The 21,471-nt window shown below is 62.0% G+C and overlaps 1 protein-coding gene across 5 annotated transcripts in view; it reads left to right on the forward strand.

Annotated features, from left to right (window-relative positions):
- The window catches only part of ARNT2 (aryl hydrocarbon receptor nuclear translocator 2), a 141,515-nt gene extending 122,641 nt beyond the window's left edge, over window positions 1-18,874 (forward strand). For 3 of the 5 annotated variants that reach the window (XM_046008750.1, XM_046008753.1, XM_046008754.1), the window contains exons 15-19: window positions 2,090-2,189; window positions 4,327-4,465; window positions 5,072-5,237; window positions 13,340-13,476; window positions 14,909-18,874. In XM_046008750.1, the coding sequence (XP_045864706.1) occupies window positions 2,090-2,189; window positions 4,327-4,465; window positions 5,072-5,237; window positions 13,340-13,476; window positions 14,909-15,007 (641 nt within the window). In that variant the 3' untranslated portion in view covers window positions 15,008-18,874. Of the gene's footprint in view, window positions 1-2,089; window positions 2,190-4,326; window positions 4,466-5,071; window positions 5,238-13,339; window positions 13,507-14,908 lie in introns of all 5 variants that reach the window. The other 2 variants (XM_046008751.1, XM_046008755.1) reach the window with 2 other exon arrangements.
- Window positions 18,875-21,471: the final 2,597 nt, after the last annotated feature.

Consider the following 21,471-nt stretch of genomic DNA (forward strand, 5'->3'; position numbering starts at 1 on the left):
ACGGTAGCACGTCTCGAAGTCGTGTCTTCCCCCCAGAGAAGCCTGAGGCGTCGGACCAGACCCTGCAGCACTTGCAGGAAATCCACGTGAAGCTGTGGTGTGACACGGACAAGACATTCCCCTGCAGGTGCCCGAGGAGGGAGAGCGGGCAGACGAGGAGCACGGGAGAGCTCCCACGTGTCCAGCCGCCAGGCTGCGCCCGCACATGAGAGGCCGCAGGTCGACGCTCCCGGACACGTGCCATCGACCCAGACCTCCCGAGCCCGTGGCTTGCCGGGGACTGGGCTTGTGTGTGGGTGAATCAGAGCAAAGAACGCGGGGTGGAAGGGGTGGGCTGAGCAAGCAGGAGTGCGAAGAGAATGCCAGAAGCCCCAACGACCAGGGTACAAGTCGCCAGAAGATATAGAAGATGCGGAAAAACCGGAACCCGACCGATTCGGCAAAGACCCGGGCGCATCTCGGGTTAGGGTCATAAACAGAAATTTCTTGTCGGCCTGTGCTTTTTTTTTCCTCTGATATTTCTAGAGCCGCATAGCTTCCAGTGTGTTCAGAAATAGCCACTCTTGAAAGGAGGGAAGAGAAAAGAAGGCAGGAAGTCTCGCTTCCAAGAAAAGATGAGGACGTTTTTAGCAAATTGCAAAACATTCAGGAGAAAAGTGAAATCATAAGAAAGTCTGAATGTCATGATGATAGAATCCGTGGGTGTCCAAGGACCCGACGGGCAGCTCCTGGATCACGTGCTGCCAAATGGGCCATGTCCCAACCTCATGCCGCGAACTGTGGGGCACGGAGGGGTGGGGGCCTGGTGCCCGCGGACCCCGGAAGGCACGGTCGTCCGAGCGCCGTGGGCGACAGGGCTGCTCTACCCCGTGACCTGACGGGGAGGTGCGTGTGTCGTGAGCCCTGGAACGTGGGAGAGTCACTGGAAATACCCGAAAATCCCGATAAAGCCAAGTTGCTGCGGGAGATTTCAAGGTGCGTTTCTTCATCTCCGACACGTCAAGCAGATCAAAGTCACGACGAGAAGAAAAATATAGAAGATCGAAAAATAAAATCAAGAATTTTCATACACACAATTTTGTGCCCTACAAATGTTTCGGAGCAGTTAGGAAAAAATGTGCTCCTCGTTTACCCAAACCAGCCAGAATACGTGAGCAGAATCGCTTACATTAAGTGAAAAGTCACGAGAAGGCCTCGGGCGCCGCTCCCCGGGACCTGGAACTGCGTCTTCATCTACAAGGCTCCGGCCTGAGGACCACGTCAGAAACGCACACTGAGAGGCCAGGCCCTTCCGCCCTGTAGGCGTTTCCTCCGGGCGCCCTGTCATCGCAGCAAAGGGAACGGACGAGGGAAACTGCTCAGGGCTTCAGCGTGACAAAACGTCACAGGGGAGGTTTGCACGCGTGGGAGATTCAGCACGTGACTGTTGACGCCGTCCCCTCGGCCGCAAGCCCCCGAGCCTGAGGGTCCATCGCTGCTCGTGTCCACCCGGGGGGATCCCCCACCAAGCCAGAGACGGGTACAGGCGAGGGGTCTGCATAGGCCCCAAATCCTTGCCACGTAATTAACATTGACATCCTTTGTTCCCGTGTCTCGTGGGTGGGCTGTCGGGGGTCGTGGGAGCAACGGCACAGGAGTTTTGACATCGTAGGGCAGCGAGAGGCTCTAGAACAAATATGTCCAAACCCCCACCCCCATCGTAGGGCAGAGCTGGGCGCTGAGCTCCAGAGCCGCCCTTCCGAGCCACGGTTCCGTGTTTCCTCCACGGGGTGGAAGGAGTCAGTAGTCATGTCTGAGGAAGAACGTCCATTGGTCCTTTCCATCTTCCCAAGTCTTGGAACAGGCCTGCTTTCTGGGGCGCATGGCCAGGCCTCGGTGCTGGAGGACAGCCCAGTGCCCTCCTGTGCACAGAAGGCCCCGGGAGATGGAGGGCGCAGAGGTGAGGGCGGGGCAGGGACACGTGGCGGGCAGCCGGGATGGGTCTGTCCTGCTTGGGGGACGCCCAGCCCTGCACCTGTCCCCCGGCTGCCCGCCCCGTGGTCTGGAGGACAGGGAGCCCTTGAGCGTGACCCTCGCTGTGCTCTTTCAGCGGAGAAGAAGATGCTGAGCTCAGCGGCCGCGGCCGGGACGCAGCAGATCTACTCCCAGGGGAGCCCGTTCCCCCCGGGGCACTCTGGGAAGGCCTTCAGGTACGCACCCAGGGGGCTGGGGGCCGTGGCAGCACCTCTGGTCTGGGGCCAGCAGGATGAGGCGGGCCCCCCAGGGAGCGGCTGCCGTGCAGTCCTCACCGCCGGTCAGCCTGCACCTTCTCATCGGGTCCTCCCAACCCCGACCCCGGCTGCCAGATCCTCCGTCTGGACGGAGGCAGCAGGGAGGGTGCAGAGGCCGGAGGTGAGGAACGGTCCGTTGGGGACGGGAGCAGAGCGGGGGGAGGCCTGGCCGACTGTGAGCCGAGCCTGGGAGCAAAGGTCACGTGGCCACTTGGGGACGCAGAGGGACCTCCTCCGGAACTCGCTGAACGAGGCCTGGGAGGCCGCAGGCAGGGAGAGGCTCAGGGTCTGGGCGAAGCCAGAGGAGGCTGCAGAGGCCTCGAATGCCGTGCTGGGGGCCAGAGGGGAAGAGGGGCTTGGGGAAACGGGTCCGGGAGAAGGTCCGGGGGGGGCGGCGTGGAGAGGGAGGCGCTGGCGGCTCATAGGACACGTGGTCCCACTCCAGATGCTGAGCCGGGGCGAGGCTGTTGTCATGGAAACAGGAGTCGGAGGGTGGTGACGGAGGAGAGGCCGGCTTGTGGCCAGCTGGCTGTGCGGGGAATGGGTCGGGACGGCGGGCCCTGGGCACAGTCTGGCCTCGGGAAAGCCTCCCTCACTGCTGGTCTGTGGAAGGGTGCGGGGGAAGGACGGATGGAGGGAGGGAGGGAAAGAGGGAGAGATGCATGGATGGGTCGAAGGAGGGAGGGAAGGAGGGAGAGAGAGATGGACGTCTGTGAGGTGCTGGGTCTGGGCCATGGGCCGGATTCCCTGTAAATCCGAGGGGCCCGGACGGGCGGGAGTGGGAAGGGCGTGGGTTGGATGTGGCAGTCGGAGGTCAGTCGCCCTGAGCTCCGGCCGAGTGGTGTCACCGCGGGTCCCTAAGTGCGTCCTCGCGCTGAGCCCTACCGTGGGCCTGGCAGCCGTGACCGGCCTGTGTGCACTGAGGCAGCGTCCCTGGGGGTTCTGGGGCATGCGGGGCACAGGCTTGCTGGGCACAGGGTCTGGCCCTCGTCCACCAGCGCCCTGGGAGGATGTGAGGGCTGGACGGGGAGGGGAGAGACGCCCGACCCATAGAGAACAGGGATCGGTAAAGGCTTTCCGAGGCCACGGCTCATCAGGAGGGAGGGTGGGGAAGGGAGGGGCGGCGGCAGGAGGCGTGCTGTCGCGTGGGGCATGGCTGGGACAAGGAGGCGCAAACACTTGGAGCGTCCCTACCACACGAGGGACCAGAGAGCACAGGAAAGTATAGTAACACGAACAGTGAGACCAGACCCACACTTCTTGGCCGGCCCGTACACGGCCTTTCTTTGAACCCACACCGGCCATCAGCCCCGTCCCCCACCCTTGGCTCCCTCCTGGGCCTGCAGCGCTGTTCCGCCCTGAGCTGCCCCAGGACGAAGGTCATGAAGCCAAACAGAAGCGCCCACCTTCCCCCCATGCGTGTCGTGGAATCCTGTATCGTCGCCACGGCTGGAAAATGCTGCGGGCAGCGGGGCGTGCTGCTGGCCTGGGAGCCCAGATGGCGGGGGCCGGGCACAGAGGCACCTGGGACTCACCAGCCAGTGCCCCGGACAGACGGGAGGACGTGGGAGACGCAGGGTGGCAGGGGGCCAGCTCCCTATAGCGTCCTCCAGGTGGCGCATCCCCCGACAGGCTATCCTGTCCAAGACCAACCCCTTGACAGCCCGCGGCCCAGTCCCAGAGCCCGTAGGCACCCCACAAGGATGAACTAACCAGCGCACAGGGCACTGGGTCCACACCGAAGCTGGTTTTCCCGCTAAGGAGCTTCTCCCTCGGAGACACATGGGGTGGGTGGCCCGGAGGAGAGAGCGGGGCCCAGGGTCCGGGGCAGGGGGCACGAGGCAGGCCACAGAGGTGACACAGAGACGGTCCCAGGGGTGAGGAGGCGCACCAGGGGGCTGGCCACGCGTGGGCCGCCTTGTCCCGGCGTGTTCTGTGCTAGAGAGATGGACGGACGGACAGAGGTGGCTGCTGCGAGCGAGCAGGGGGGTGACCCGAGGGGCCTGCGTGGGGGGTGAGGCGTCTCCTCGGACGAACGCAGTTTCATCCCTTCCAGCTCTTCCGTGGTCCACGTGCCCGGTGTGAATGACATTCAGTCCTCCTCGTCGACCGGCCAGAACATGTCCCAGATCTCCCGGCAGCTGAACCAGAGTCAGGTGGCCTGGACAGGGAGCCGGCCACCCTTTCCCGGACAGGTATGGGCTCTGGGGAGGGAGGTGTGCCCGGGTCCAGGTGGGTCAGAGCCCCGGGACCGGCTTCCTTCGGACCCCGGCTCCGACACAGGGTAGCGCTCTGAGTACCAGCCCAGCCCCCTCCCTCTGCCCCGGACGGGCCCCACAGCAGAGTCTCGTGTGCTTTCCGCGGCCCGAGTCCTGCCATGGACGGGAAGCTGAGGGAAGGGGCCGGTCCAGAGACGCTCTGTGAGGAGCGAACCCCCTCACCACTCTGGACCCCCATCTGCCCCAGCTGGAGTGCGTGAGGACCCCCCAGCCCCCTGACACTCAGCGCTCCCTGGTAGGCACTGTGACACGGGCATCCGGCGGCCCAGGGGACTTCTCCATGTGTTTGTAGTACCAGGCCCCGTCAGCAAAAGCCGTAGGACCCCCATCCTCGTAGGGCGGGGGGTGACTTCACCCAGACCCGCCCCAGTTTCTGGACCCACACATGCTGGGCTGACACCAGGTTTGGACCCAGGTGGGCAGGAGAGCCGTGCGGAGTTGCCGTCAGCCCGCGCGGCCTAGGGACTGGGCCAGAGGCCTGCTGGTGATGCTTCCCTTCTCTTTGCTGTGTCCTGATTATAGCAAATCCCTTCCCAGTCCGGCAAGACTCAGTCATCTCCCTTCGGGATTGGCACGAGCCACACCTACCCGGCGGACCCGTCCTCCTACAGCCCCCTCTCCAGCCCAGCCACCTCCTCGCCTAGCGGGAACGCCTACTCCAGTCTCGCCAACCGGACGCCGGGGTTCGGTAGGTGGGGACGAGGGCAGGACTCCCTGGAGAGCCGGCAGAAATGCTTTCTGAACGTCCTGAGTTCGGGGGACGGAGCCCCGAGCTCCCGGAATCCGGGACCAAGCCTGGGGGTTTCCAGGTGCCGTGGTGTTCCTCAGACGCCGGGGGCTTGGGTCTCGGCTTTGTGGAGTGACTTTGTCATCTTCAAGGCTCTGGGACTATAGTCCTGTGTGCCGAAGTGCTGTTTCACCCTTTGTGGCCCTTGGCGAGGACATTCGTGTGCCCGTGTCCGGAGCACCCTGATCTTGCTTCAGACACCGGGTGGCCAATCTGTAGGTCCGTCGTGTCAGTAACAGCCGCTGAAAGGTTCTCTCTCTGCGGAACGTCCCAGGAGGGATCCCGTCCCGTGGCAGAGCTCCTCTCCCAGCTTCACAGAACCTCAGGCCATAAGGGTTCAGTGGCCGCTCCCGGTGGTGCTCCTTCCCTGTGGGTCTGTGGGCCCGGGCCCACCTCGCATCGGGAGGGGCTGCCAGGCGCCCTGAGCCTCCTGAGCTGGGGCCCACCCTCTCCCAGTGCGGCCACAGTAACCCCCTGTGCGGCTCGCGGGGCGTCTCTCTGCAGGACGGACGCCCTCAGGCGAGCGTGGGGCTGAGCCGCACACAGGGTTTCCGCCTGGCAAGTCAGCCCAGGGGAGCTGCTGTGTCCGCCGCTGGCCACGCCCTGTCCTGCCCCGGGCACAGCACTTCCCGAACCCCGTGTCCTGTTCGTTCACACGGAGCAGGTTCTCCTGCTCGGCCTCAGGCCGAGCTTGAGTATCATCCTCCAGCAGGAGCTCAGCCGCATGGTCCCCATTTCTGGAGGGAAGGGCCCCCGGCCTCTTGCTCGTTCTAGCCTGCCAGACGCCCAGCTCAGAAACCTCCGGACTCTGGAAGCCGCTGTCCCCCAAGGAGCCCCTACCCCCGGTCTTTGCCTCGGCTGTCGATGGGAGAGGGTCCCCATCCGGGCACAGCGGCCACGTCCCCGTTGGCTCCTGGCTGCCCTGCACTCACAGGACCCCACCAACAGTTAGGACCACGGCTGGTGCTTACCAGGTGCTCACTCCCTGCTCGGCACAGGCACGTTTGAATTCCCATAACTCTCACGGCACCCGGAAGAGGGAGATGCCTGATTTCTCCCATTTCACAGATAGATAAACTGAGGCATGGCGAGGTCAGATAGAGGTTACAGTGCACTTGTCTCCAGACTCTGCTTGCCCCTGTCCTCCGATCCGTTGTTAGGGACACATGGGACTTAGGTGGGGACTGGGTGTCCCGGCGGAGGTTTCTTGATTCATACAATGAGAGGGGCTGGGCCCTGCTGCGTGAGTGCGCGGAAACCTCAGACAGGGTTACCACAGTCTCACCGTCATCCCTCCCTTGTTGACCTTGACCTAGCAGGGCAGGAGGAAGCGGTCGCCCGTGTTTGGACACCAGGCCCTGGGGAAGAGGGTCAGGGAGCGGGGAGGAGCTTGGGGTGGGGGCCAGTCTCGGTGGGCATGGGCTCCCCTAGGACAGCGGTGGGTCAGTGTCAGGAGGCCCCAGCAGAGGAGGGGACAGTGTGCAGAGGGGCCCAGAGGGTAGGGCGGGCCCTGCATGGGACGTGCAGCCGGTGGGAAACAAACAGCCTCGACTCCAAGGGGGTCCAGGGAAACGGGGTCTGCGGAGGCGGGCGTTGGGGGCAGGCTTTGGTCAGGTCAGAGAGAAGAGAGTGTGCCAGTGGTTCATGAATGAGGACGAGCTTCCGGGCACAGTGGGGGGTGCAGGGAAGACAGCGGTAAAGAAGGGGTGCATGGGGAAGAGACAGGCGCCTGTTGAGGGTGCCAGCCATTGAATGAACACAAGCCCGTGAACCCGCCAGCAACCCTCCTTGCCGTGCGTGGGACCCAAGTGCCCCCTCCAAGGGCATGGGCGAGATGGCGGTGCCGTGGGGCCTGCTGGTCAGACCGGAGGGTGCGCAGGCCCAGGCCCCCAACCCCCCCACAGCACCCAGCTCAGCGAGCTGTCCTGGGCCGGATTCCGGAGCCCCAATGGCCCCGTCTCACGGGCAGGAGTCTGGGAGAGTTGGGAAGCTGACCGTCACCAAGTGGGGGCCCGGGTGACCGACGTCAGAGGGAACAGGCCGTGCCCGGGCTTCTGCAGGGGCTCCTCGAGGTGGCCGGTGTACTGAGTTCCCTCCTTGACTGAGGAATCCGGCCTCCTCGTTCCGGCTCCTTCAGCGAGCCGCAGGCTCCTTTCGCTCCCTTGGCTTCCAGGAGTCAGACCAAAGCCCTCCCGCCGTTTCGGGGCTGTGGACGGACCCCGAGCCATGCGACTGATGCATTTGCGTTTCCAGTCCTGGTTCCGGTTTCGGCTCACTGTGGGTCTTACCTCATTTGACAGGGAGCGTCCAGAAGCAGGACTAGAACCCTTCACCGAGGGCTGACAAGTGCAAGTGTTGGCTAACAGCTGGGTGGGGAGGGTGCGGCCGTCGGGGCGCAGACCTGTCATCCTGGCTCGGGGCACTTCCTACAATGACCCTTAGCTAATGGGGTTGCGGGAACGCCCTGGCGAGGACAGGCCGGTGAACCTGTGTGGCAGCTTCCTGCTCCAGGCCTGGAGGTCCCACCTCCCCGAAGGTGTGTCTGTTGGGACAGAGCCTCGCGGCGGTACGTGCACTGGCCAGGGGCTGGGGGCCACGGCTGTCGCTCCCCAGAGGGTACACGCAGACCGGAGCCCAGTGGAGCCGCCGCTGGGCCTCCTGCACGCTGCCCGTCCCCACGCTGCAGACAGAAAAACATCTGAACCAGGAGAGAAGCCCTTTCTCGGTGCACCTGCGAGTCTCTCCAGCACCTTCTGTGGACAAAGCCTAACCCCGCCCAGCGGGGGAGGGAGACGTGTTTCCAGCGTGCGGCTCCTACCCCACCAGGCAGGGCGAAGAGGGATGGGCGTGGAGCCAAGAGGCAGGAAACCCACAGCACGTGGTGAGCCGAGACCTGAGGTCCCTGAACGGCAGCGTCTCCGTCTCCGTCTCCACCACCTGCTTGCCGATGCGTCCGTGTGTCTTGGCGCAATGCAGGGCCAAGCACACTTGTGCGCAGTGAAAGTGGCCCGAGGGGCCAGGGCAGACCAGGCGCTCCTCCTTGGACTCGCCAGGGTCTAAATGATGTGACCGCCTCACCCGACCACTTCTAGACGCAGAGACCGGGCAGGCAGGGACAAGCCGTTGCTTCCTGCCCTCCTGTCCCAGTTTAGGAAGGGGCAGCTGACACACCCCGCACGTGCCCGGCACAAGTCCGTGCAGATCCTCTCGGGTCACAGCTGATGACGACGGCGTGAGCACAAGCGTCTTCTCTGAGGCTCAGGAGATGCGTCGGTCCCGTCACCGGCCTTCCCGGAAGGAGTCCTGTCCGTCTGCACGGCTGCCTCGGAGAGGAAGCCGGAGAGAGCGTGTCCTTCCACGGGAGTCTGAAGATGTTTGCAGCGGGAAGGGATGAAAAGTGAGGGGCGCGGCCGGGCAGGCGCGGTGGGGGAGGGGTTGGCATTTCCGAGACCTGGAACATTTGCAGACACCACACCCCGAACCCCGGGTCCTGCCCTCGACTCTCAGCCGTGCCTTCTCACCAGCAATTTAGGGAATCAGAGACCTTCCTACCGCCCCCGGTTAGTGATGAAGAATGAGGTCTTGGCCAGAAAGCATGGGAAACGTGTCCTCGGCGTGACCTACAGGAGCGCCCCACCCGGAGGCGTTTCTAGAACAAGCTGGCACTTGGGTGCTCTTGGCTGACTCTGTCCACAAGGCCTCCCAGGGTCAGTACTGTGGACGTTTGGGGCCACGTAATTCTCTGTCTCAGGAGCTACCTTGTACGTGTGGCTGTTCAGCTGCGTCCCTGGCCTGCCCCGCCCCGCCCCCCTGCATTTATGACCACGAAAGGTGTCTCTAGACATGTCCCCTGCACAGCAGGGTCACCCTGGGTAGACCCACCGTGCCACCCCCCCACTCCGGCCACAGAGGGCCTCTGAGCAGCAGTTGGAGCAGCTCTGGGATCCTCGGGGGAAGCTCACCGGGAAACCGTCAGCAAGTGACCTGATGGCCTTGGAGGCCAAACGACTATCTCAGAAGGAAGACGTCGTCCCTTCCTGCTACAACCTAGGAACCTACATGCTTCTGCGGGTTCTTGAAGTCCGGTCCGAAAGGCCACCCATTTGGCCCTGACGGTGGCAACCCCGCGCGTGCTCTGCTTGGGCCGCGGGGCTGACGGGGGCCCCCACGTTCACCCAGGGCCGCAGCAGCACGGACTGGGCTCAGGAAGCCGGCGGAGCGAAGACGGAACGGCTGGAGCCGGGCTCACAGTTCGAAGCCATACACTTGCGGCTTCTGGAACAACACGGCGTCCGAGGACGCCGGTGACCCCTGGGGTTTTCTCCAGAAAGTGGCTTGTGGCCGCATGGTGGGTGCAGGCCACATCACTCGCCTGCTCAGCGTCGGTCTGTGGTCGGGTGCTGTGACTCCGCAGCCGAGGTCTGGGCTGAGAGCACCCGGCGCTGCGTGTCGTAGTCACTGCTGTCCCGTGAGTGCGGAGGTCACGCGTGCGGCTCAGAGCTACGTGGTTTCCGTAACAGGAGCCAGTAAAACAGCCTCCCCGGGACCCTCCCGTCCGACGGCATGAACGCAGCCCGCTGGTCACAGCTCGGGAGGCAGCTTCCCCGAGGAAGACCATTAGCTGTGACATCCGCTTCCCTGTCCCCCCACGTGGCCTACGCCCCCTTGCCGCGCTCGGGGCCGTCCTGATGGCTCTGTCCCTTGTCTGCTGCCCCTGCAGAGCGGCTGGGCTTGGTCGCCCCTGTGGCCGCAGCTCTCTGCTCTGTGTCCAGGGCCTGATGGGCGTCGGATATAAAGTCTCAGTGTCCCAAGTGAACGCACGCGGGCCCTGTGTCAGAGAGACCTCGGTTCCAAGGGGGCTCCGGCATTTCAGGTGGAGCAAGCGGGCAGGTTTCCGGAGGCTTCGGTTCCTTGTCTGCAAGCGGTGGGAGACGCGGCCGTCTCAGCATCAGAGGGAAGAGGAAATGAGATAAGGTCGAAGCTCAGCACACGCCTGTTTCCAGAAGCACCACGTCCCTCCTTCCTCAGCTCCTTCATGCCGTTCCTGAAGCGATCCCCTTGACTGGTTCTACCGCAAACATTTAAGAAGGGCCTGTCCTTTCCCAGAAGTTTAAGAATTGATTCTGCAGGCGTGCGTGTATGATGAGGAGAAGCGAGCCCGTCTTTCTCCAGGCCTCGGTCCGGTCTCCGGCAGTCCCTGAGACTGACGTGGGAACGTGCGTTCCCTTCTCTGGTTCCACGCCGATGGGCGCTGGGAAGTGTCCGTGGGAGCAGAAGTAAGGGTCGAGGGGACACAAGGCCACGCAAGTGGAGAGTGGGTTCGGGGAGCTCACATCCAGTGGGGCTCTGGACGCGAGCAGAACCCTCCCGCGCAGAGCGGGCCCTCAGGGCCCTGGCGGGCTGGGCTGGTTTGGGGCAGTTTTAGGAAGATGAGGGGAGCTGTGGATTCCAGAGACAGCCGCTGGCCCGGGACAGAAGGAAGCAGACTGGCCCGGAGATGCGGTATTCATGGCCATGGGCTGGACATGAGGGTCCTCACCTGGGCTTTCCCCACCGGGACGGTCCGGGGAGGGGAGATGCTGGCGTCAGGCACAGGGACCCCGGGAGCTTCTCAGAGACTTGGCCGTGGCCCCAGGCCCGGAGCCTAGAGAAGCAGACGGTGCACATCTGACCAGCGGAGACATGGACACGCGGACCACACGGGACCACACGCGAAACACACGGGGACCACACAGGACCACACGGGACCACGTGGCTCCTGGCCATCCGCCGGCCCTGTCAGATCCTCCCCCCACCCTGCGCTCCAGGACTCAGGCACCGTGTGCCGTGCAGACGTCCCCGCAGTGGCCTCCCCCCGACCGGTCCCTTCCTTGCCTCTCAGCCCTGGATGGCCGTGTTTCTGAACGCGCAGACATCCACTCCGCCACGTGCCTGGGCACCCCGGGTTCTTGCCACCCTCACAGCGGGACACCCGCGCCGTGGCTCGCCCTCAGCCCATCACATTCGGAGCCTTATGCCTAGAGCCGCCTGCGGGTCCCCGGGCAGGGACCCCTGAGCCCTGCACCCGCTCAGCTGCTGACTGTCCCCCTGCTGGGCTCTTCTACTTCTGGGACAGGTTCGGTGTCCCCTTCAGAGTTGGCACTTTCGCTGCTCTCCCGGGTCACAGTGTCCCACCTGTGTGGCACCGCCTTTCCCCTTCCCCCGGCATGCCGTGAGCTCCCCCGGAGACGCTGTCCTGCTTCCCCACCTGTGTGCACACCTGCACCAAGCCTGGGTTTGGTGCCAGAGCCCAGGACCCCAACGTATGAATCAGGGGGACTCAGTGGTGGCCATACCCGGAAGGAAAAGTGGAGGGAATTAATTCCCGACAGGCAAGACCCCAGCAAGGAGTCACTGTTGTGGCCGGCGGGGGCCGCGGGTGGCCTCCTGAGCAGTGGTCATCCTCCCCGCCCCCCGCCAGGTCCGTTATGACAGCTCCCCTGGTCGGCCCCGCCGTCGCCTTCTGCGAGGCCGACCGGGCCCCTCCACGCTCCCCTGGGCAGCAGGTGGGCCGGCCTGTGCTCTGTTTCCCCGGGCGCCTCAGGTGGCCTCCTCACTGCACCCCTGTCCCCGGCGCTGCTGCGTGGACCAGGCCTGTTCTAGACGTTTGGATGCCCAAACCGGCCCACGGACACGCTGCTTTGAAAGAAGTCCCTTGGCCTCGGGATCTCGTGAGCGTGAGGAAAAGATGCATTTTTCTTAAACAGCAGAGTCCCGTGTGCACAGTCGATTTTAATCCCTGCTCCGGAAGCAGGGAGTCATGCCCCTGTCTGATTGTAGAGGGCCCCTTCCCAGCTGTCACCATGCGGAGTTCGGGAAGCACCCGTGGGGAGGCCTTAAGGAGAACGTAGATGTTTTGTTATAACTTTCGTGAATCGGGTCGTGTGTCCGGTGTGTGTGTGTAAGACAGACAGACAGAGACGGGGACAGACAGAGGCTGGGGCTCTCCCTGAACACTTAGTGGTCTCAGCTCCAGGAGCCCAGCGCCCATCCTCGGGCAGGAGGGTGGCCCGTGGGGAGCACAGCCATTGGGAAGAGCGGGTGGGGGCCTGTCCTGCGCCCCGAGCCTGGCGGAGAGCCCGCTGCTCCCGAACGGTGGCAAGTGGTTTGGAACAAGCAGAGACGTTCCTGAGCTTTTCTGGCTGGGCCTCTGGATAATCCATTCCTCTTGGGCTGAATCTTTAAAATGGTTTAGACAGGTTTGTGTTGGTTTCCTACTGGGTTCCTTTGTTGTGTTCCCTGTGAGCTGTAAGAGGCCGGGCCGCCGTCCTTACACATTAACATGTTCCTTCCTACAAGGAAGCGCTTCGTGTCTGAGCCCTGATGCCTTTGCTCTCAAGCCGTCCGGGACTAAGAAACCCTCGGAGGCAAGAGGAGAGGCTCTGGGTGCCTGTGGAAGGACCTCGTGGAATGCCACGTGTGGCCTCAGCAAGTTACCTGAAACCGTGAGGGTGGCGGAGCTCAGGGCACCCTGAGGTGACTTCCTCTGGCCAAGTCAGGCGCCTGCAAAGAGCAGCCGGGGGACAAGGGGTCTGGAGGGGCAGAGAGGCCTTCCCTCCCGGGGCCTGCAGGGGTGCTGCGTGGAGGGCTTGTCTCCGCCCACGCTCCGGGCCCCCCGACACGCCCCCGCCCGAGCTCCGTGCGAGCCCACCCAGGGCACCAGGGCTCCAAGGCTTCGAGCCCCCGACCCCCGGCAGGTGCGCTCTGGGAGCCCCCTCCACCACGTGCCTGCACCCCTTGACAGAGAGCCCCCGCGTCGGTCTCACCCCCAGCCGTGTGGTGCAAAGGTGACCTGTAACCCATCGGTCCGTGTGAGCACGCGGAGGACTGCACACGCGGGTCCCGCCGGCCCCATGGAGCGCGCCCTTCACGAGCATGGGGCGCGCTGGGCTGCCGTGGCTCTCGGTCTCGCGGGGCCACGACGCGGCTGTTGACGGCGGTGTCCTGTGCGTCGGGTCTTTCAGCCGAGAGCGGACAGAGTGGCGGGCAGTTCCAAGGGCGGCCGTCGGAAGTCTGGTCGCAGTGGCAAAGCCAGCACCATGGCCCGCAGAGCGGCGAGCAGCACTCCCACCAGCAGCCCGGTCAGACCGAAGTGTTCCAGGTAAATCGAGCCAGCACAGCCTTCTCGTAGGTACCGGCGCCTTCTCTCTGCTTCCTTTCCCCTCGCTCTCTGCGGCCGCCCCTACTGGTCCTTAGGGGTCTGGGGCCGGGCCCACCCCGGGGGGAGGGGCCGGAAGCTGAGGCCTCAGCTGTCCTCCCTGCTTGAGGACACCCGGGCCCCTCACAGCAGTCGTTGTTGGAGACCCTCCCAGCCATCCCTCGTGATGGCAGCCCTGACCTGGCTGTGCAGCTGGAGGGGACCCTGGGACAGCCCCTCAGAGCAGTGCTCGGGCCCACGGGGTTTCCCTGGCCCCAGCTTCAGCCAGAAGTTTCCACTGGAGGGAAGGTTCCAGATGGAGGCATGAGCCTGTCGATGCCCCCTGAGCCAAGGGCTTGGCCTGTCCCAGCGGCCTGCGTGAGGAGCTCCGCCCCTAGAGCCGAGGCACCCCACCCCCGTCCCCGTCACCATCACGCCCAGAGCTCCAGGTCTGCCCAGCAGAGCAAGGATGGGCAGGAAGCCCATGGAGGGAGGGATTGGAGGCCCCCCAGTTGGTAACCCCACCTTCCCAAGGGAGGGTCCACTCTCCTTGTCCCTAGCACCTGTCCTACCCAGCCAAGCAACATCTTTGCAGACAAAGGTCTAGAACCCAGAGGTCCCTCTAGATCTCCAGAGGGACAGCATTCTGACCTCCCTCCTCCGTCCTTATGCCTCACAGCCATGTGTAAGGCAGAATTCCCCTACCGGATTGTTCATGGTCACGAGGCTTGAAAGAATTCTTGGTCAGATAAATTCCAGGTTCTTGCCTGCAGTACTTATCAGAGCCTTTATTATACTAATAAGCCCTGAGGATTTTTAGGAGGTAGGCAGAGTGTGCCATTTCCCAAACTCCCTAGTCCACAGAATGCTTTTCTCCGAGAGTATCTCATGGGGCAAGAATCTGACAGAACACACTTGGAGAAATTTGCCAGAGAGGTGGCAAATTTCTCTAGGTGGGCGGTCTGAGGCCCACAGAACCTGAGGGGCTTGTTGACAGTGAAGCCCGACCACACCGGCATCTGACTGTGCCCTCACAATACGCCCAAGCCTGGCCCTGAGTTTATGTTGCATTTTGAGCATCGGCCATGGGTCCCTTGCTGGGTGCCCGGCCAGATTCACCACCCCGGTGGGGTCCCTGTCCACCCTGTGTCCTGGCTCAGCCTCACACGGACATGGGTTATGTCCTGAGGTTGTGTCGAGCTGCTGAGACGCCACTCCCGGGGGAGAGCAGCTTCCCGCCTCTGGGCATTTGAGGACCCCTGAGAGTGTCCCCCAGACACCTGGAGCCCATCGCAGGGCTGCCCCCGGGGCAGGGGGGTGGACTGGGCTCCTGGGGCATGCAAGTGCCCGGGACGATGAGCTGATCCCCGCGGCTTTCTTCTCTGCCCTCCCGCAGGACATGCTGCCCATGCCCGGAGATCCGACCCAGGGGACCAGCAACTATAACATCGAAGACTTCGCGGACCTGGGCATGTTCCCGCCGTTTTCTGAGTAGCGGCAGGCAGAGTGCGGCCGGCGCTGGGCCAAGCCCTGCCCGCGATGCCGGTGCCCCCCATGTTGGCGGGGCCTTCCCACACTCTGCTTGCCCCGCCGCGGGACCCCCCAACAGAAGGCATCTCACCCCCCTGCCGCCCCTGGCACAGCATCGCTGAGCCCACGTCCAGGGATGCCCAGCTGCCCACCGGGAGCCCTGGTAGACATGGGGGGGGGCGTTGTATTTATTGTACTTTCTCTGTGTATGTTTGGGAGGTGAGTCCGTGGGCCCTCGAGGTCTGGTTGTGAATAATGTCGTCGTCGACCGTGTTCACCTGGAAGACGTCCTATCACAGTCCCGAGTGCCCAGGCCTGCCCGGGACACGGGAATCGGGTTTCTTCTTGCCTTCGACGTTTGCGGACAGGTGGGGCTTGGGCACTGGAAGGGGGTGAGCAGGACGCACGGCCTTGTTCTCCGAGCGCGGACCCAGAGGACCCCCCCCCCCAATCCCCAGCTCAGCCAAGTCTGTGTGTGCATCTGTCTATCCGTCCCTCGTGCTGTGGGTGTGCTGTGCTCTGTGCAGTGTGACAGGAATCCCCGTCCTGGTGGGTGTGCTGTGCCCTGTGTGTGTCGTGTGGCCAGAGTGAGCAGCCAGGATCCAGGGGGCGTCGTGGCCCAGGGCCTGCACGGACAGCCCTTGCCTCCAGCTCAGCAGTGCCCCAGTCGGACCGCTCCTGGCCCACAGTCTGGGCGCCGGCGGGCTGGGAACCTGCTTGCTTCGATGGGTCCACTCCCGCGTCCAGGCGCCCCTCTTGAGATGAGGCGGCCACCTCCTCTTCCAGGAGGCCCCCGTGGGAGTGCGGGCCCTTCCCGCTTACCCGTGGGTGTCTCCCACCCAGCTCCCAGCCCGCGCCCGCCGAGGGCCCACCTTGAGGTCACAGAGCCCGAGGGAAGGCGGGATGTCCAGGCCTCCCCGTCCTTCTGTGCCTCCTCCCCCAGCGCCCGCCACGGCAGCCACAGCGCTCTCGGCGACCCTGGACAGGATCAGACGCGGACCCTGTGCAGAGACAGGCGCTCAGAAACGCCTCCCGCCAGGCCACTGGAGACAGTGGCGCCTCGTGGGGGCCGAGTGCAGGTCTGTGAGGCACAGGCCGGGCTTCACGGTCTGATTCGGGTACATGCTCCCCGGGCCTTGCGTTGTCCAGGTGGTCTCAAGAGGGGAGGAAGAGTGACTCTAGAAGCTTCTGCCCAGCTGAGCCCATGGTCCCTGGCTTGCTGTGTTTCCCTGTACTCGGTGACTTCACGTCTCCCGTGCGCCGTGCACTGAGGCGGGCTCCCAGCCTCTCGTCTCTGACTTTGCTGACAGCCATGCTTCCGTTTGTCCTCCCCGTCCGTGGGCTCGCTGATGCCCGTGTGGGACAGAAGCCACGCTCGCCCCGGGCAGGTGGAGGTGTCCTCCCCCAGGAAGTCTCTGTATCCATCCCAGGGCCCTCCAGGCAGACCTTCTCGGGCAGCGGCTCAGAAATACCCCGTGTACCCCACCCTGGGTTTTGGAAGACCCCGTGGAGTGCGGGGGCTTCTGAGCTGCCTGAGAGCAGAGTGAGCCCAGCGTGCGGAAGGAGCCGGGGGTTGGGGGTTGTGCGAGCCTCTGCTTGCTGTGCATTAAGCGCCGGCCGCGTGGGGGTCCAGAGGGGACCCCTGTGCCCTGTCTCGCTTGGGGAGCTCCACCAGCAGAAGTCCAGCGTCGTGCGGTAGCACAGCTGTGGCCAGGAGTCAGCTGCGGGTGCTCCCGGCTCCGAGACAGAGTCCACGCGGGCTGAACCGTTCCCAGAGCGGCTCTTAGTCCTTCGGGCACAGTGGTGATTGGGCCCTGGGTTCGAGTCCTTTTCCCCCAAGACTTGGGTGGAGCCAACACCAGGCACCGCAGCAGAGCCAGAGCCAGAGGGGGCTCCCCCGTGTGGGCCCCGCCCTTGGGGTCCCCTCTGTCCCCGCAGCCTGAGCCGACCCCAAGCAGGGGCGCGATCATTTCCAAGAAAGTCACAGAAATCGCTTTCAGATCAAAGAATGGTTTCTCCATGAAACGAAAACGGACTTTCTGTGGCCTTTCACCTGTGATTTTGGAAGTTTCGGGCTTTCATGTTTGTTTTTTCGTTTCCTGGAGAGAACTGGGGGGTTTCCTGAGAGGTGCCCCTCAGCCTGACGCTGTGACCCAGGGCTGCGCTGCACACCGAGGGGGTGGGGGGGGCGAGAGAGCCTGGTCCCCAACAGCCCTGCAGCCACTTCCGTCTGTCACTGAAGGCTCGGTCCTGGAAGGTGGGGACCGCCGGTGACCGTAGGCCGGGCGTGATGGGGAAGGTCGTGACTGGGTGGCCCGGCCTCCTGGCCTTCCAGCCCCGTCCCAGGAGCGCCCACAGGGAAGCTGATGGCCGTCCGACGGGCGGTGTGAGTGCTCTGTCCTCGCCACTCCCCGCCCCGCTCCTTGCTTGTGATTCCTGGAAGCTGTCCCGTGGCCAATACGAAAACAGGACTGGAAGGATCTCTGACCCAAGAGATGTCCCCTCGAGGAATCTTATGACAGAGCAGAAGCGTTCAAGCTGCTGGGGTCTCATCCCGGTTTGGAGGAGAGCACCCCGTGCCAGGCCAGTGCAGCCAAGAGGGGACCGTGCGTGGGCCCAGCTGTTGGCACGTCCTCCAGCCAGGCCCAGCCCAGACTCCCGTCCCGCCGGAGACGCAGCCCAGCTGGGCCGGGACTCACTCCCTCACTCACGCCCGCTCTCCCTGAGCCCGGAGTGTGGCCCTTCCACAGAACAGGCTGGGCTGCGGCAGCCTGGACCCTGGGCCAGGACACAAAGCAGCCATTTTGAGGCTCACCCAAGACTTGGCTAGTGACGGTGGCCCTGGGCAAGGAGGTTCTAGAACATTTTACCTATATGTCCCTCCCACGAGTTCTGTCTTTAGCTGTGGTTTCAGGGAGTGACAGTGCCATCACAAACAGCCGCGTCCTCCTCGGGTTCCCGAGACGTCCAACGCACCCCCTACGCTGTTACACGAGTCCGTTACAGAGTGGGAGCTGCTGGGAGTTGAGGGAACGTCCTTCGGGGGCTCGGACCTCTCAGCCAGTGAAGAGACCGTGTCTCCCCCAGATTAGCCACATGTGACTGGGACCTCCCACCCCTGTCCGTGAGCCTCCGCCAAGGGATGGGACAACCGGGGAAATGGGCCGTGGCCTCATCCTCGTACGCCAGCCCCTGGGAGCAGCCGAGCTCTGCCGGCCCACGGGCTCCCGGCCAGTATGCTGTCACGTAGCCAGACCGACCCAAGTGCTGGTGGGTCGCGAGTCGGCACAGCGGGCTTGGCTGTACCAGAAACCCTGAGTCTGGTGGTTCCTTGCCAGGGGTCCCTTCCCTCCTCCCTCCACCAGATCCCCGTGGGGCGTGCGAAGGGGCCACTCCACCTCTCCCTCGGCTGCCCGGGGCCCGACACAAACCGGAGAGGCACCCTGCCGGGCTGCAGGCCGCTGTTCGCCTAGAGATGTGCCTGGGTCTGGGTCTGGTGGTCTGGAGTTGTGGCCCAGCAGCCCCCCAAAGCCTGCGTGGGGCCCCCCGCTGGGGAGGGGCCAGGCTGGCCGGATGTGGGGCGACTGGCTCCCCGGGACAGCCTTGTTCTGCGGCGAGGACGGGCTGGCGTGGACCCTGTGAGCACGCCGTCATTTCCCTTGTAGCCTTTCTTCGTATGGCTGTGAGCTGTGCCGTGGATACCTTCTCCTGTGTATTTCTGGAATGTTCTCTCGGACTAACGGTGATTGAGTCGGTTGTGTATATGTGTAACTAATGTAACTGCCTTCTCAGATTTCATCACAATAAAGATGACTTTGCTCTGACCAGTGAACCACGCGGCCAGCGTCATGACTGAGCGGGCTGGGGAGCCTTCTGGACGTGGGGGGTGTCCGGCTTCACCCTCTCGCTCCTGCTGAGGGCTCTGCTCCCTCTCTCACTGCCGGCCAGGAGCGGAGAGGCCCTGGGCGCCAACGAGGGGCCCTTCCGGGGGTCTGGCTACATGGGAGAGGAAGGTGCCGGCCCTTGTGGACAGGCACAGCTCTCCAGGAGGCTCTGGGCTGCTCGGTGACTCGTGACAGACCTGGGCTATGTGCTTGCCAGTCCCAGGTCCTACATCACGAACCCGGACTCGAGAAGTGCAGGGACTACCTGAGAACAGACAGGAAGGGAGTGGCAAGATCAGGATTTGATCTCAGCCCTCACTCCAAACCCTGTATCTGCTGTCTTCTTCAAACGCTCTTTTTATTTTCTTTTTAAATTTTTAAAAAATTCTCCCATACGTTAGTATTTTAATACGCTCATGCCTCTAGGAAATACTTACAAATTCTGACCTTTCTCAGTGGAGAGATGACTATTTGGGGTCTAGCAAAATGCCAGAGTGAAATCATTTAAATGCTTTTCCACTAAACGTCTACCAGTCCTATTTTGTTTTTACAGCTTTGATTGATATAAAATAAAATGTATTTAAAGCATACATGGGAGGGGCACCTGGGTGGCTCAGTGGGTTAAAGCCTCTGCCTTCGGCTCAGGTCATGATCCCAGGGTCCTGGGATCGAGCCCCGCATCGGGCTCTCTGCTCAGCAAGGAGCCTGCTTTCTCCTCTCTCTTTGCCTGCTTCTCTGTGATTTCCGTCTGTCAAATAAATAAATAAAAATCTTTTAAAAAATAAATAAATAAATAAATAAAGCATACATGGGAGAAAATTCTGTGACCTTGAGTTAGGCTTAGATAAGCCACCCAAAGCATGATCTGTAGAAGAATAAAATTATAAATTGGACTTCGTAAAAAAATTCAAACCTTTGCTCTTTAAGGACACGGGTAGCAGGATGGAAAGATCCCCCATCGACGGGGAGGAGACGTTTGTGAGCCATGTATCTGACAAAGGACTTGAATCCAAAATACGTAAAGAATGCTCACAGCTCAATAAACAAGTCAGGACAGAGCAGGCAAAAGACTCGGACAGACACTTCGCCAAAGAAGTTACGGAGTGGGAGATAAACTCAGGAAAAGGTGGCTGGGGTCATTCGTCATCAGGGAAATGCACATTCTAATTCCACGAGCCCTTAGAGTGTTTTCACATTTAAACAGACTGATGGCCGCAGATCTTGTCGGGCCTGTGGAGCGCCTAGACATCCCCACGTACGTGCTGGTGCCGCAGTCCCTTTGCACAACAGCGAGGCAGCTTCTTGTACAGTTAAGCACACATGCACCCTATGCCCTAGTCTTTCCACATCTAGGTGTTTATTTTCCCAGCGGAAACGGAAACCTGTTTCCCTACCAAGACCGCAATGGGACTATTCACTGCAGCTGTATTTGTAATTACCGAGAGCCAGAAACCACCTAAAATGTCCATCAGAAGGTGAGTGGGGAAATCGGGGTAGATCCACACAATGAACACGACTCAGCAATGCCGGGAACAGAGCGTGGATGTAAGCAACGATAAGATAGATCTCAAAAACATCACGCAGAGCAAAAGCTTCCAGGCACCAAGGTACGACCTGATTGCGCAGAGACGACATTTCAGGAAAGAAGCAGCTAATCAGCAGGACAGGAAGCATGTCCGTGGTTCTGGGGCTGGAGGGAAGGAGGACAGAAGAGGGGATGGGGAGGTTCTAGATTTGATGGGTGGTCACAGAGGTGTATACAAATGATGTAAATCATCAAACCGTTCCCTGAAGAGGGGCCCTTTTAGTTCTAATATGTTTAAATTCTACCCGAATTAAGTTGATACAAAAATAATCACAGGGGAGGTGTATTGTGCCATTTGATAAGACAACCCCAAAGTTCCTATGGAAATACAAACAATAGCCAATACATGTAATTGAATGAGATATTTAAAGAAGAGAAGGAGGAGGAGGAAGAAAAGGAGGAGGAAAATGGAGCATTTAGCCTTCCAGACCCCAGAAGCCTTGGGATGAACAGTGTGGCTTTGGCGTGGGTCTGGAACCCTAGATCAGGGGAACACGGCCAAGATCCCAGGAGGACACTCACAGTCCGAAGTCAGATCATCCTTCGGGAGAGGAGAGGAGAGCCCACAGCACAGATCATGGGGTCACAGGTCACAGGAACCAGGCTACCCATCCGTGGTGGCAGGGAAATGGCAGAAACAAAACAGTTGATCCTCATCTCATACAGGATGCAAAACGCAGCATGCAGAAAAGACAGTCCACCAAGGAGAGAATATCTGAACGTTGGAAAGCGGTACATTAGAACATTGAGGGAAAACAAAACAAAACTAGGAAACCGTACGTATGGAATCAAATCCGGGATTTCTCACACCAGGAGACCACAGGCCCTAAACCCCAGTGAGTGTTTGAACTCACTGAGAAAAGGCCCAGCTTGAAAACACGTGAAAAGACAACCGGTGTGAACTGGTAGGAAGTGTTTGTGATTTATATTGTCTGTGCCCCACAGAGTAGTATCGGGACA

Source organism: Meles meles, chromosome 6 (genome assembly GCF_922984935.1).
Source record: "Meles meles chromosome 6, mMelMel3.1 paternal haplotype, whole genome shotgun sequence".
In the NCBI taxonomy this organism is placed as follows: Eukaryota; Metazoa; Chordata; class Mammalia; order Carnivora; family Mustelidae; genus Meles; species Meles meles.